The sequence below is a fragment of the Pleurodeles waltl genome, chromosome 3_1 (assembly GCF_031143425.1).
Source record: "Pleurodeles waltl isolate 20211129_DDA chromosome 3_1, aPleWal1.hap1.20221129, whole genome shotgun sequence".
Lineage (NCBI taxonomy): Eukaryota > Metazoa > Chordata > Amphibia > Caudata > Salamandridae > Pleurodeles > Pleurodeles waltl.
Window position 1 is genome coordinate 156376078 of NC_090440.1, and position 15913 is coordinate 156391990.

Sequence of the window (15913 nt, forward strand, 5' to 3'; positions counted from 1 at the left end):
TTTGCAAAGTGGTTGTATTTTCCACATGCTGCACACTTCTTGCCTCTCACTGGACAATCGTTTGGGTGGGGTTTGAGGCCGCTGCAATTTCCACAGGATCTCAGTGAGGGCCCTCCTGCTTTGGGTTCCTGGGTGGCAGTGTAGATATGACGGCGTTGACTGGTTCTGACTTGACAGTTTTTGGAGGGCAACTTCTTTGTGGGAAGCTTTAGTTCTGCCCATTGTTAGAATGTCCGCCAGGGATTTGCCAGATTCTTCTAGGATATGCTCCCTTAATTTTGCTGATGCGCAGCCCTGGATATATTTGGCCACAAAATTCTTCTCCCTCATCATCAAAGCCACAGGTGCTTGGTAAAGCTTTCAACCTTGTGTAGTACATGTTAATGGCCTCATCAGGCTATTGTCTGGCCTTAATGGAAGATGAATTGGTCATAGTCCTGGTTTATTATGGGTGCAAAGTATCCGTTGAGTGCTCCTGTGAGGGTCAGATGCAGTTTTGGGGTCGCTTTGGGGAGTGTCTTAGAGATTCAGTGAAGGGCCTTGCTTCCTACGTGAAGAATCATGGCTTATTTCCTTTCATCCTCTACCTCAGTCACTTCCAAAAAGAGGTCAACTCTTTCCACTCAGTCCTTCCATCTGGACGCTTGTGCAGATGGGACACCTTCAATGATGAATGGCTTAATGGGAGGAATATTAGTCATCTTGATGCCACTTGGGTCGTTGCTGGGTGTGCCTGGGCGGTGAGGGAGACAAGTGGGTGGCTCTTCCTTGCTCTTCTAAAAGCCACCCCTGTGAAAGCCTAGCTACTTGTGATTTCTGGTGCACACAGGGTTGTGGTTATCTGGCCTCAGCTTCTGGGGCCACGCTTATGCATGGTTCGCAATTCTTGCAGGAGCTGGCCTCTTCTCCCACTGCTGCCGCCCACCCTGGGTTCTTGCTGTGGGGCCCTGCAGAAATAGGATGCCTCAGGCTAGTGTATGTGTTGGAAAATGGGTTATTGGTAGGGCAGGTAGGTACCTACACCTAGCAACAAGCCACAAACCTCCACAAAAGTACAGTTAGGTCTCAGTAAATTAATCCCAGTTCTACCCTTGGTAGCTTGGCATCGAGCGTCAAGGCTTAACTTAGGAGACAAAGTGTAAAGCATTCAGATATCAAAAAACAGTAATTAAATAAAACACAGGAAACAGTTTAAAAATCCAAAACCAATTTATAAAAATAGCTTATATTTTTATCTTTAAAATGACACAAAAACGATTAAAATCGGTTCAGGGGAACCGGAGATATGAATTTTTAAAGTATTATTATTTTCTAGCGCTTAGAAACAAAAAGCGCCAATCGGGTCATCTGGTTGCACCAGGACCGGGGCAAAGTCAAACTTTCAGGCCGACCGCGATGGAGCCCTGCTCGGCTACAGGTCGCGGGAGGCCTCGGTTAAAAAGTTACCTTCTGACTTAGTCTTTATTTTGAAGTTTTTCTTCACCGGGACGAACCTGCCAGTTGGATCCGACCTCCTGGAGCCCTTGTCCGGATACGCGAAGTCGGTTTCCTCGGTGGTGATTTTTACCTTCGGACTTAGTCGTTTTTTCGAGATGAAAATCCTTCGACCGGGGTAAACCTGGATCTTGATCCGACGTCCGTGGAGCCCTTCTCGGATACGATGGCTGGAAGGTCCCGGTCAACTTTTTACGTTCGGACTTAGTCTCTTTTTTGGATGTTTTTCTTTACCGGGACGAACCACGAAGTCAGGCCGGGTCGCGGTTGAGGCAAGCCGGCTAGAATTTCCGCGTCGGGTCGGTCACTTTATGGAGCTTTTTTCCAAAAATTCTCCAATCTTTTCCAAACTTCTGGGGCTTCACCCAGATGTTCTTTTAAGGTTCTTTTGGGGTCCACAGCTCACCCCAAGGGTCCAGAAGTTCTGTGATGGTCCTTGGGGGTGCGGACTTCAACTCCCAGAGTGCACCTGGCGCAAACTCCTTTTTGGCCACTGGACAGTGGTCAGCTGGTCACTTTTTCAGGAGTTGGTGCAGGGGACTCTGGTTAGCAATTTTTCACCTGTAGCAAACAGGGAGTCCCTCCTTGAACCAGTGGAAGCCAGGCAAAGTCCTTCTTGTGGTGAAGCCCAAGTGTGCAGCTGGTGCAGTCCTTCTGAGTGCAGGGTCCAGGTGCAGGCCAGGGGTCCAGCAGGGCAGTCCTTCTTCTTCTTTAGTTCCTTTCTTGTTGAATTCTGGAGGGGATCTGAGGCGTGGGTGCAGGTCTGCCAGTTTTATCCTTGCTCCTGGGTGAAAAGCAGGGGGGCCCTGGTTCTCCAATCAGGGACAGGGTTGTCCCCCTGTGATGACCACTTCCTGGGAAGTGTGGCAAAAATCCATCCCAGAAGGCAACAGTCTCTAAAAATCCAAAATGGATGAATCTGATTTTTGGAGGAGAGATCTGGCTGAGCCCACCCACTGGTGTGGCTAAAAATCATAAACACACCCCTCTCCTGCCCTCTCCTAATCTAATCAAGGGGGCACCTAGCTGTCTGGGGTTGCAGGATGTGGGGGTGTTGCTGGGTGCTCCAGATGTCCTTCTCTGCCTTTGAAGACCAGTTTGGCAGCCCTCCCCCTTCCTGCCTCACCATCTGCTGAGGGGAGATTCTCTCCCCCAAGCACATTCCTTTGTGTGAAGTCAGGCCACTTCACACCTCATTAAAGTAGCCTGGCAGAAGCTGCTGCAGGCTGGCCAATCAGAGCACAGCATCAAAAACAATGCAGAGCTGAAATTGGCAACTTTTTAGGTAAAGTCTAAACTTTTTACCTGGACTAGTTATATTAAATCCAACAACTGGAAGTTGTGGGATTTATTATAACAATCAATTTGATACCAAATTCTTGGTATGTAACATTTAAGGAGACTTTAAAATTTAAAATAAAGTCTGCCCATTCTAGCCTATGAAGGCCATTTACTTCAATGAGGGAAAAACGAATTTGGCTGTTTTTACCTCACCAGGGCTTATAAATCTATTTTTATAAAGTCCCTGCTTATAGTTACATGGCACCCAGCCCTAGGGGCACATAGGGCACACCTTAGGGGTGACTTATATGTAAAAATAAGGTAGTTTAAGACTTTGGAAGTACCTTTAATTCCAAAGTCGAATTTGCATATAACTTTAATTTAAAAGCAGCCAGCAAGGCAGGCTTGCTTTTAAAATGACACTGGGCACCTCAGCAATGCACCTAGGTGTGCACCACCTATGCTGTGGTCCCTAAACCTACATGCCCTACCATATACTAGGGACTTATAGGTAGGTTTACTTAGCCAATTATAATTAGCCTAATTTGCATATCCATTTTACACAGAGCACAGGCCCTGGGACTGGTTAGCAGTACCCAGGGCACCTTTAAAGTCAGGAAAACACCAGCATAAAGTGGAAAATGGGGGCAAAAAGTTATGGGGCCTCTGCAATCAGCCCCAGTTTCTCACAGTATGGGCTCCTTCAGGCATGTGTAGGGGGACAGTCCTATGACGGTGTATTTGCAGGGATTAGGGACACTGGAGCATGCTGATACCTTCCCTTCATGTTCCTCAGACCTGGCCTACATGGTTTTGCTGCTGTGTGCCACTGGCAGACCATCAGTAAAGCTGTATGATGCAAATGGTGGGTTCCTCTTTCTCTGCAGGTTTTGCTCCTATGCTGGATCCGACACCTAGCACCTTGGAGATGTGTCTCGCATGGCACGAGCACCATGCCCCCTGGCGGAGCACGCTGCTGCCTCTCACGGGCACACCAACACCAGGCAGCGTTGACAGGGCACGCCTGCCCTCGTTGCCAATTTGCTGTGTTGCAGGATGCAGGAATGCTGCTCTCCTGCTCAATAGGGGGCATCAATGCAGCCCTTGCTGGAGCACGCAAGTGGGTCTAGAGTTAAGCACACAGTAACAATGTTGGTGATTACTTTGTTCTGATGGTGTTTCTAACTAACCACACCCATCAGGGCTGAACTTTATTAACAGAGCCCATGTGATTCCAGGACTACACCACTTCGGCCCACGGGGCCCCTGCATGGTGCTGCAACCTAGCTCCTCTTGTGCTTCAGTTAAGTCACTGGCGTGACACTACACTCTTAACAACACAGCCTAGGAGTTTTCAGTTTTACGCTTGCTTTGTGTATGTGCTACCAGCGTTTTCAGTGTAGACCTAGAGCACAGTTTTCTCGCCAGAACAGCAGGGAAAATTTCCATCTCTGACCTGCAGAATGTGCTTAGACACATCTGCCGTGTAAAGGAGTAAGAACTGTCTTCACATCCAGCTGCTACTTTCCCAGCCAGATTCCTCATATCCAGGAGCTCTCAAATAGGCGTGGTTGCTGGAGGGGCGTGTCACTGCAGAAGTTCATTTGAATTGTGCGCTAGTTGTGATTGGCGCAAGCCAAAGACAGGAAACATGGTTGCTGCAAATTCACTTCAGAGAAGCTCATGTGCGTTTGCGTGAAGTGGTGTACATTCATTAAGTGTGGTCTCCAGCACAATGAAAGATTGCACTTAAGTGTATAGCAGGTGAGATTGCTGCTAACAGGACTTAACAGTAAGGCAGAGATTGTGCTTCAAATTGTCTAAAAAAAAAAAAAAAAAATCTCATTTAATGCTGTTTAACTTTGTTGTGGCCATTACAGACCAAATCCATTGTAGCTAATTAATTAATTCTGTATTTCAAATATCGCTCAGCGTTATTTTAGATAGTCAGTACATAAATCAAGCCATCAGAATATACTCGATATGCACTTTATGATATACCCCATAAAACAATTTTGGTCACCATGTCGTAGTCAACCCTTTGACACCCAAAGTGCAGACTGTTTGATTATGAAAGTGAAACAATACTCCTTCTCCTATGCTGTTGAAAAGGGGTTTATTCTAAGAGACAAATATAGCCCACTGTCAAGGGCAGACCCTGAACCCGAGTTATAGGCCCTAGCCACAAGGGAGAGCCTTCAAAAAGGAAGAGGGCCTTTAACAGCCAGTATAGTCTGAGGCAGAAGGGCTGTACGGATATTAGACCATTCTACCCATCAAGGAGTTAAATGTTCTACATTAAAAAGGGAGAAAGTGAAAAAACATTGGAATGTTGGAGCTGGAGGTTTATACCAGCTGTTTTAACCCCTGAGCCACTTCATTGTCTTAAGTGGATCTCCCAACATTCCTGTGTTCTAAATTTTGTTAAGCAGTGTTTTCTTGTTAATAGAATTACATGATGCACAAAAGCATTAAAACAATGTGAACATATCGGAATTAAGTTGTACACCTAATTGATCACAAGCCATCTTTAGAAATCTCACATCTTACCTTTTTTTTTTTGTAGCACATAACTGTCAGCTTTCAGACGTTATTGGTCTGTTTGACGTGTATCTCAACTATCAAAATAAATATATATCTAACTCTGTTGGGAGTCTTAGTGAACTCTTCTATCTCTGTGTTGGTAATAATTTAATTCATTTTATGCAATAAGGAGAATGGGAGGAGGAGCATTGTGTAAGACATGAAGACACGAACCAAAGCTATCACAATCTGAAAGAAATAAGCTTATTTAAGACTAGCATTGACCTCTACACATAGTGTCTCATCTTCTGCCACCAAACAAAATTTGTATCATAGCAGACTAGCTGTTGAGGTCATCCTCTTTTGAGACCTTCATCATTATGAGAATAAAGACAAAGATTGTAATGGATATTGATCACGCTCTTTGGCTTTCGTGAAAGATGATGATCTCAGCAGCTACTCTGTTTTGATTCAAGCTAAGGCTATGCAAATGAGGGCAGGACTGATATTGCTGGCCGACGCTACAGCTCTTACAACAGAGACTTACTTTGGTGAAGGTCTGCCAAGTTATCACCTCTGCTGAATCCCACCCATGTTCATATATAAAGGTTTCTGCTGATACAAATGGCATGAAAAACACTCATTAGTAAAGAAACAAAAGCGAAGCACTGCATGTATAAATATGCAATATTCCATGGGCTGGTATCAAAACATTACGGACAGCCCATGGAGCCATTGCCTGAAGGGGGTTTCAGCTAAACTAGCCATTGGCTGGAAATGGCTGACACGCTTCTTTGACATCCTATAATTATGATTATCTATAGATTCTGGAACTTTGGCGGTCTTATGACCCTCAGATGCCTGCACATCAATGGCTTCTGCCCAACTGGCAAACCAGCACCTAGGCATGTTCCGATGATATTGGCAATCTTAAGAAGCTCACAAACCTAAATGTCTTCCCTTTGAGCACATGAGGGGGTGGCAGTAGCAGCAGTGGTACATCAGAGTTATACTGAACAGAAGTTAGAAGTACTGGAGAACTCCATGACCACCAGCAACTCAAGATTCTACGAATCCATGGGGGTGAGGGTGAAGACGTATAGCATTCAGTTGTTATCATTGGCTGAGATTCTTGTGCTTCTCTTTGAAGTAATCATGCAAGGACTATGCCAATGCTACTGTCTAATAAAAGCCAAAACTTTTGTTGGTGAAGAGGAAAGTGGGGAGCACAATTGCTGTGAACCTGAAAGAGGAGTATCTAAGATACAGTATCCTAGAAACACTCAATGCAAAAGCAAACTACAGCTGAAAAGGAGCCTAGTATATATCTTTCCGAATAACTTTGAGGCCACAAAAGAAAATTGAAGAGAACTAGAAGTATTGAGTAAGGATTTTACATCCAGATGAGCAGGAATTACAATACTGTTTTCAGCATAGTTAATTATCATGGTTTGTTGCAAGTGATACCTAGCCTGGAGCACTGAAGATCCTCAAGTGCTATTAGAGTCCACAAAAGTGGGATATGTCTTTGCACCCCCACGTTGGACCTCGTCCCCCTCAAGTATCACCTGAAACAACTCTTGAAGCAACGGATAATATGTGAGCACATCCCACAGGCAAGAGGAATTGAGTGAAGATTCTGAAAACCTGATTAGAAACATTTAGGCAAAGTTTCTGGGACCTGCCTATCTGCTCTTACCCCTCCAGATGCACACTGTTTGACCACCTTTTGTTACCTTTGCACCTGGTGTACCAACACACTTTTTCTCCCTTTGCATTGTTCCTGCCCTCCTTGATGACTTGTCTATCCAAGAAACCCAATTAATCCAAATCACTATATCATTTTTTAATGCCAACCAAGCAGGTTAATGAGTATGTCCACTCTGGAAGCCTCCTGTTTGCAGGGCGAGAGAGGCCAGGGATTAAAGGACAAACAGACTCTTAGTGTGAATCAAATATTGTTAATGAATGCCATCACAGAACAAAAATAGAGATAAACTAATGTAAAATGAAATCATATAAAAGGTGATTTCGATTGGAGCAGCGTTCCCACTTTCATTATATAATTCCACTATGAGAAAAGCTTATGAAATTTAAGTTGACAGAAAATAAATCTGAGTTTAGTCAGACGTATCTTTCAACTCGCACTCAAAAACACAGCCATCAAATAATTAATTTTCGAACTTTTTTCATTGGAAAAGTTCTGCCACTTTAGGAAATAGACCAGCGAGCATAGCTGACCAAGATCTGTCCATTGTTAAGGAATGTACAACATATCTAACCTGATCAGTTACAGGCAGCAAAAGTCCAAAATCCGTCATCAAGACTGGTTCTAAACTCAAAATAAAATGTGAAATGAAAACTGCCTTGAAAGCAGTTAACTGCCTCTTGATAGACAACTAGGATCAGGATTTAAGTTCTGTGTTGTATGAATAAATCATTTTAGTACAAAGATCCAGATTACATGTGATGGCTGACTCCCCACTATCTAAGACCCTAGAACCGTTTTCAGCCAGCACAGAGACCATCACCTCCAGCAGCTATAACAATAAACATGGCAACAGGTCTTCAACAGTAAAGGACCCTAGGTTCTGCAATGTTTGTAACCTGCCCATGACACTGTAGTCTTTTTAAATATCCATCAGCAATCTTATGAAAACTCAACTTTTCAAACAAACCTATGACTGAGAGCCCAAACCTTAAAACACAATAATTGAGTAATGCTAGAAGACACTCTGCAACCTGTTGGGTTCCACAATGAACTAGCTTCTCATCTGCCACAAAGCTTTTCCCAAAGGTAACCAACCAGGACATTCGCACATGCCCTCTTCACTATATATCATTTGGCACAGAAAAGTGTTTTGAAGTGACCGCAAGACTACATGGTTTGCTGTAATAGAAACAGAAATGAGTAAAATAAATTACCCTAGGACACCAGTTTATCAAAAACACCAAACATGACCTCAGAAGCACTGAGAATTGTCCGGGAAATCACTGACCACAAAACCAACAAAAACAAACTATTCCCTCCTACAAATGGCTACCTTTTTTGCAGTTCAAAATCTACAAGATGATGTCAAACTTGATGGTTAATCTGCATGCTCAAACCTTCTCCAAAGCCAGGGCCTTATCTGTCAAAAAGCCTGGTAAAATCCTTGTATGAAGCTAAAATCCCAACCACTCTTCCCTTGACACGTTTTTGAGTAGACACTTCACCCTGGTCTCTGACATTGTAACAATCACTTGTGCTTTCTTCTCTTAAAGTGTGATGCCCAGAACATTTCCTTCCAGCTTGTGACCTGGTTCTTAACTAAAAAAATGCTTATACTAGAGATGTCAGAACCATTGCCCAAAATCAAGCCTCCTAATTAGCACTATGCTTTCTGAAACAAATGTTACATAACACTGCCAACTATGTTGTGAAATACATGATGCCTCACTTGATAATCAGACTGTATTCAGAACCCACAAGAGTACAGGCAACACCATTCAATATCTCAAAGGCCTCCTAACCACTTTGAAGAAAAGAAATACTTCACTGGGCTGTTGTCACCCAGCTCCAGAAACACCAACTGATACCTGGTACTCCAGGCCCACCAATCTGAGTTTCTCCCACTTTGTATCTGCATAGCGATAATCCATGTAGTCAATTGTGCTCTAAGAATCAATAACACAGATAGAAGCCGTGTCTTAGATTTTTGACACTGTCAGCAATCCAGTTCCATTTGAGACCCTTACCTGCTCACAGGCATCACTGACACCATATTCATATGCTTTTTATTGTTTCTACTCTACAGGCAATAATTTAGCCACATGGCCACTTGCAGATCCTTTGTCGTCCTTAACACTGCCCTTTATACTCATCCCCATTTTACTCAACTAATTGCTGGATCAAGAATGCCTGTGAGCTAACAGAACTTCTTCCTACACCAAAGAGGTGTTAACACTAAACTTTATCTGACGGTGTCAGCATTTGATCTGTAGTGGCTTTGCTCATGCTTGACTTCTGATATGGAGTTCCACCGACTAGATAAACACAAATCCACCCAAGACTCAATTTGTATGCTTCAGTGAGGGGGTACTCCAGACAAGGGTGCAGGTATTGCTTGAGAACACAAACCTGGAAAGTTTCTCTGCCTGCCACTTACACCAACTGATGTGGATTCTACAATAAGCCCATGAATTGAAGAGCTCAGGGAGCCTGATTTCAGCTCATTCTTTCCTCTCTCTCTATCCAGCATCTGATCCAGATCCTACCATTGATGAGGGCAATGGTCGAAGGTCTCCTCAACTTAACACTTGCACAACCAAAAACCCTGATGTACTCTACAACCTTTTGTATCACATATGACTAGATTGATCAAGCAGGATGCTCCGACTGGCTGGGATGCCAGCACACATCTCACCCTTTCAGATCATCCTGCTTGATCTACAGTCATTCAAATAACAAATAGAATTCTCACAGACACAAATTTGCACTCAAATGATGTCACAAGACTACGGACCGTTCGCTCCTGTACCTTCAACTTGCCCCATCCCTCCAATGCTTCTGGAAAAAATTAAAGGACTACTTAAAATATTTCTGCCACCCTAGACCAATCCCCTCTTTCCTTTTCCCTTCCTCACACTAGAGACTGCCATCCACTCTTTACCCCCTGTGTACATTGCCCCACATATATCCAGCAACCTACCATGCACAACCCAATGCTATCTGAAGTACTTTGCTGCTCTTTGAGACCAGGTCACGGTTCTAGAATTACTTACAATAAAATAAAGACATGGCACGGTGCCGCACAGCAGAACATGTTGGGAGCTCCTGCATTAGCCCAGGAAATGATCTAAAATGACCCCTTCACAGTTGATACCTAAAAGTGTTCCCTGTATTGGGTGATTCCAACCCCTGTAAATCCCTCGGAAGTTAGGGTGGAAATGCAGAACTTTGTGGTCTGGAGGGGAGTGTAGTTGCCTGGTCTGGCTGAGCAGATTTCAGAGCACCCTGGTGGGGGTAGTAGGTGCATTTGAGGATGCCTTGGGTGTCTGCTTACCAATCACAGCTGTTGATGGGGACAGCGGCCAGAGCAATGCATGGTTTACCACAGTGGTTCAGTCCTGAGCAGGTCTGGCTGTGTAGTGCTTGAGCCAGGTATCTGATGCACTGGGAGGTACAGGTTACTCTCCACTGTCTTGTCGTTGCTCTTGGCCAACTCTGGGGAGGCGTTAAGGAAACTTGAGCAGGCTCTGTATAGGTACTGTAGATCAGCTCGTGGAGACGGTGTATCAGAGGTACATTTTTTCCTGGTAGAACGCCTTCAAAAAGTTTACCTGAAAATTCTTTTTTGTGAAACAGTCTCCTTTTATAGAGTCCTTCAGGATGCAGCACTATCTTTTCTGCTTTTTTCTGTTTACTTCTCGTAATGGCTAAACTAGTTACTTATCTAATAACTCAAAACAAGCTCAAATTCCAAATGTATGCTGATGACACCTAGATCTGCCTCTGACTCACGAAAGGGTATGAATGACACCCCACTGAAGTTGAAATCTCAGGATGCTTAGGAGATATACTGATATGGAGCAAGAGAGCTGTTTCTGGCCGACCGGGACAAAAATAAAGGCCCCCTTCATCAGAGACATTCTGACTGCACATTCACTTTATTTGGACCCTTTCCCTATGCGTAGAGCTAGTCGATACTCGGTGTGCAAACAATGGCTACTGTAGTATCTGGGACACTCCTTTAAGCCTAAATTTAATGTTCACAAAAAGCATACTCTCCTAGCTTATCCGCCTATTGGATAGATGCCTATTCTATCCACCTGAATGCAGACCAGACTTTGGAGAAGTAAAAGTGCTATTGTCAGCTACTGTGCTTTTGTGGGAGGTGCACTACATTGACATAAGGCCACTCTCACCACAAACAGAAACGGCGAGGTGGACGTCTCAAGTTTAGACATTGCTCTGTCGACTAAGTTTTAGATAACGAGTGTCCCCAAAGCTGCCCCTCTGCAAGAGCGCTTTTGGCATTTTAATTCGGGCCGTAAAGCGGGGGTGGCTATAGTAGGTCCAGATCCATGCCATAGTTTCAAGATATCCATATAAAATGCATGGCCACACAGTTGGTCCACATGTAAATGATTTACGTTGTCTGTGTTAATCTTCAAAATCTGGCGTAATTTAGGCCCTCCTGCGCCCAAATTAGATGATCCTGCCTTAAAGGAAGCCCTCATTATTTCAAGATTCTGATACCTGTCTGGGAAGCCCTCTTTCAGTCGATATGCACCACCGAATAACCTTCTTCGCCCTATCGTGGCCTCGCGAATAATACCTGTATGTTGGAGGGCACTGTTAAACTTTGTATCAATATTAAACGTTAACCTTTCAAAACCCTTCTCTCGTACACATGTATTCATTATTCTCTCACGTCCCTAGCTGGTATGAATGACAGTTGGAAACTGCCTTTTTAATGAGCTAGATTAAAACTAACGCGTGTCATTAAATGCCGTGACGTGTTCACATATATAGTGTAATGCAAATACTTTGATATTCTAAAACAAATGAATGTGTCTCAGGTTTCCATTAACCCCGAATCATTGTTCTGACTTTTTGTATGGTGAAACGCTTTCTTATCGTGCATGGCTGTATTTTTGTAATTAATTACTAGATGTGATTTTTCACTCCGCCTTACCTCTCTGTACCAACATCTTTTGCCCCTGCCCAGTCCATGGCCGAAGTTCTCGCTAAGAAAGAAGAGCTGGCGGATCGCCTGGAGAAGGCCAATGAAGAAGCAATCGCCAGCGCCATCGCAGAGGAGGAGCAGCTAACGCGAGAAATCGAGGCCGAAGAAAACAACGACATTAACATTGAAACCGACAACGAGATGGACTTTTCTGTAAGTAACTACTGCAAGGGAAGACGTCACACCACTTGTCTACGGGCTGCGCTTTAAATGGGCAGGCACTACCTGGTACTGCGTAGCTGCACTCCTTTCATTTGAATGAAGAGTGCGACACTTCTCAGGAGAAAACAGGTCCTGTAAAGAGGGATACCTGCACTTGTATATTTCCGTTTAAAGCAGCGTCTGGTGTAATTGGGTCCCTCTCATGGCATATTTTCTAAGAGCGCCAACTTGTGGGCAAAGTTTTTTGGAATCATTTTAAACAGCCTGTTGTCAACTATTGTGCCTTTTTTAAAGTTTTTAAGTTGTTTATTTAAATGTTATGTCGAGGTCTGCCAGTAGCCTGTTTCACTTTTACCATATGTAATTTTATTTTTCGTTGACTGTTTCTATTTCCCGGTTTACAGTTGTAACAAAATAGAAGATTGTGCAAGTTAATACTGTCCTTTAGACAGTGTTTGTTGTAGTTTGTCGACTCACTAAAAAAATTGCAGGAGTGTTTGGTATCCTTAACCTCCCACCAATAGATATGATCTTTGGTTACTGCTTTCCTCCATTAGAGTAATATCCCGACATTCAAGTAATAAGACCCTAGCTGTGCATCGAGTGTGCCCAGCTCAGGCATGTGCTGTCCTTTGGTGGTGGGCAGATCCCATCTGCCTCACACTGTGGGATGACTGCTCTTTGCTTGGCAATTCAAAGTCCAATATTCTTGAAAAGTACTAAAATAGTAGAACTAATGTGATATGCCATTATTGTTGTTGATTTTAGCTGAAGGCAAATATAATGTGGTCAAGCTATCTAAAACAAGGGTGGCATCTGAGAAGAGATTCCCATAGGGAAGACATTTGATATCCAAGTGACTGAGAGTACATATAATAATATGAAAACGTGAACTAGCAAAATCCGAAAGAAAATGTTATGAAAGAATCAGCTGCACAGCGTACCGCAGGACAGTGTAAGGGTGTGAAACAAGGAGTTCTAGTTGGATTTTCCCATACTCCAGAAAGAGGAGCAGACACCCAGAGAGAGATTAAAACCTGTACCAAATGCTCAGCACTGTGAATTGCAGGGCACTCTGGGCAGATGCATGTTGTTGTTGTTGTTGTTGTTATTATCATCATAATTGATAATAATGCTATATGGCTATAACAATAATAGTAATAATAATACTAATAATACGAGTAATAGCTATAATGTTACTAATAATAAGATACAAGAACACTGAGTCTACGTGGAAACGTAAAATAAATGAAGTACTAAGAAGTAAAAAAAAAGATGTGGCTGTAACACGAGCCTATTTATTTAACAGTAGGCAGATGCTGTAGTTCTCTGAGAAAGTGGGTAGTTGGTTCTCACTTATCAAGGGAGGCTCCTCCATCCCTGGTGTGAATTAAGCAGCTTCACTAATATTACAGTCATTACTACCATCCTGTCTAGATTTATCAGATGGGCCTTCTGCATTGGGCACTCAGCATACTGTCATAAGATGGGATTTTACTTGTATAAATTATGTGGTAAATTATTTTTCAAACAGAAACATGTCTGAAAGATTAGCACTAACAGGGAAAAGCATCCTTTAAAAATGTGCTTCTTTGAGCCCCATAATGTACTGAGTGAGTATATAAGCACCATCTCCAGGAGAATTTGGGAGGAAAATTATAAACCAGCCAATTAGACAATGATATCCTTTATGTCAGGCCTATTTGACAGGATAGATAGCTTGATGAACCCCCAGATTCTTCGCCTACTGGTGGTTTTCCTTGTATCTCATATAGTCAGTATAGTTATATACTTTAGATTTACAAGATGAAGACAAAGAGTACTTAAGGGGTAGCATCTCTTAAAAACACCTCTTCTGTCATCTTATCTAGATATTTACCAGAGATTGTTCCAGCTCTGTTCAGTTTAGTACTCCTCAGTGCTGTTTGGTTCTCCAGGACACCTTGGCTAAAGGGCTGCATTTAACTCATTGGTTGTTCTTAGTTGATGTTAAGGAAAGCAAAATTTGGTGTGGTCTGTATAATCTTGGTTTGTTTCTAGACGACAACATGCACTGCAGATATTCTTTTACTGCCAGAGGCAGCAGAGATCGATTGTCTAGAAATGTGAAAATATATCTGACTGTTGTCATGTTACTATTGTTCTTACGTCATATGCAATAGATATTGAGGAGCAGTAATGTGCAAGAGGTGGACTTTTGGTACTATCTGATTATCAAGGAGGTCAAAGAGAGTCCGACGTTACAGCTCAGGGAATAGCCATGTTCTTAACAACCCCTAAAGGACTGATGATACTCAGTTCTTCTGGTGCACAACAGAAGGGCAGTGCAGAGCCCGCTACCGTCCAAAAGCATCCATTTCTGTTCAAAGTTTCTAGCAATACGTGAAATGCAGGAGTTGAAACCAAACCTTAAAACCTGTTTTAGTCATACCCTGGTAAAAATACACTTCTTGTGCTTTTACAGATAAACTTGAAGGGGTGGGGAGCTACACTATGGGTGCATGGGTGGTCTTGGATAGGTGAAGCTGCACATGAGGGGAAAAAAGTTCAATGAATGTGAACAGTGGAATACTAAAACAGAAAAAACCTGGTAAAGGTGTTGTGTTCCAGTGGAGGGCAAATAGAAGAAGAGGATGGTGAGCTTTCAAAGAAGAGAGCAAACAAGAGTGACAATACAGCCAACCAGTTGTCAGTAATGAGTGGCCTGGAAGCCCACTCTAGGTTTTTGGTATGTCCACAAGAGGTTTTTCACAAAAGCTGTCTGGTGGGTGAGACCTAAAAAAAAAAAAAAGCATGAAAGGAATGGAAGTAGGAAATTAAAGGAGGTACCTTTTAGAAATTCCGCCATAGACCTAAGTGCCTTAGTTTTATGTGTCTTTTTTGCTATACCAGTTACTAATGAAAGCCACAAATCCTCGTATTTTTTTCTACACCCGACCAGTGGATGGGGGACCCTTTGGAATATAAATACCACTGGATATTTTGATGCTGCTGGTTGTTCTTTCTCTTATTCAAATAGTTCCCACTCTTGGCGCCTTCGATTCGAAGATGTTTTCTCACGGATTTGGCTACACTGTGCCCAGACCCATCTCTTCGTTGAATAAGCTCACCACCAATTTCTTTCTCTAGAAAAGTTCACGTGAAATGTAACATGGCTACACTTCGAAGAAATTGTTGTTACTGTCATAACAAATTGTGCATAGTAGATTGGCTATTTTTTGTAATGCACCCCGCAAGTAGCCGAGGAGTTAGGAAATAATGGAGCGTTCAGAAGATAAGAGAAAGCACTGAACTTTCATGGTCAGTGGTTTTCTTTGTTCAATTGTATGGTTCATATTTAAGCAGCTAAAGTATATTATGATGATGAAGTTGAATGCCAATAGTAGATCCAGTCGTAGGAAATGGTGCTTTATGCTGTAGTAAAGGATAAGCCATTTGAAGGTCTATTAGCAACCCTCTGTTTTCTTTGTGTGTATACAGGAGATACGCAATTGGAGTATAGCAGGATGCTTTAGTTTGCCATGTATGTGATTACTGTGTTTCTAAAATATCCCTTACTCTTTCTGAGAGAAGGGTTTCTGTAATGTGCTGGCTGGCCATTTAAGAATCCCTCAGGAGAGAGGAGATGGTTAGGCACAAGTTTGTATCTTTGGACACCACGTGTGTTGCCTTTGGTTTCTTTTGAACAGGTGTTCCAAGTATGAATACTAGACCGTGATCCA

The 15913-nt window shown here is 43.0% G+C and overlaps 1 protein-coding gene across 2 annotated transcripts in view; it reads left to right on the forward strand.

Annotated features, from left to right (window-relative positions):
- Window positions 1-15913, forward strand: part of SCAPER (S-phase cyclin A associated protein in the ER) — a 2262878-nt gene that overhangs the window by 713400 nt on the left and 1533565 nt on the right. For both annotated transcript variants that reach the window (XM_069222023.1, XM_069222024.1), the window contains exon 12: window positions 12012-12182. In XM_069222023.1, coding sequence (XP_069078124.1) covers window positions 12012-12182 — 171 coding nt within the window. The remainder of the gene's footprint in view (window positions 1-12011; window positions 12183-15913) is intronic.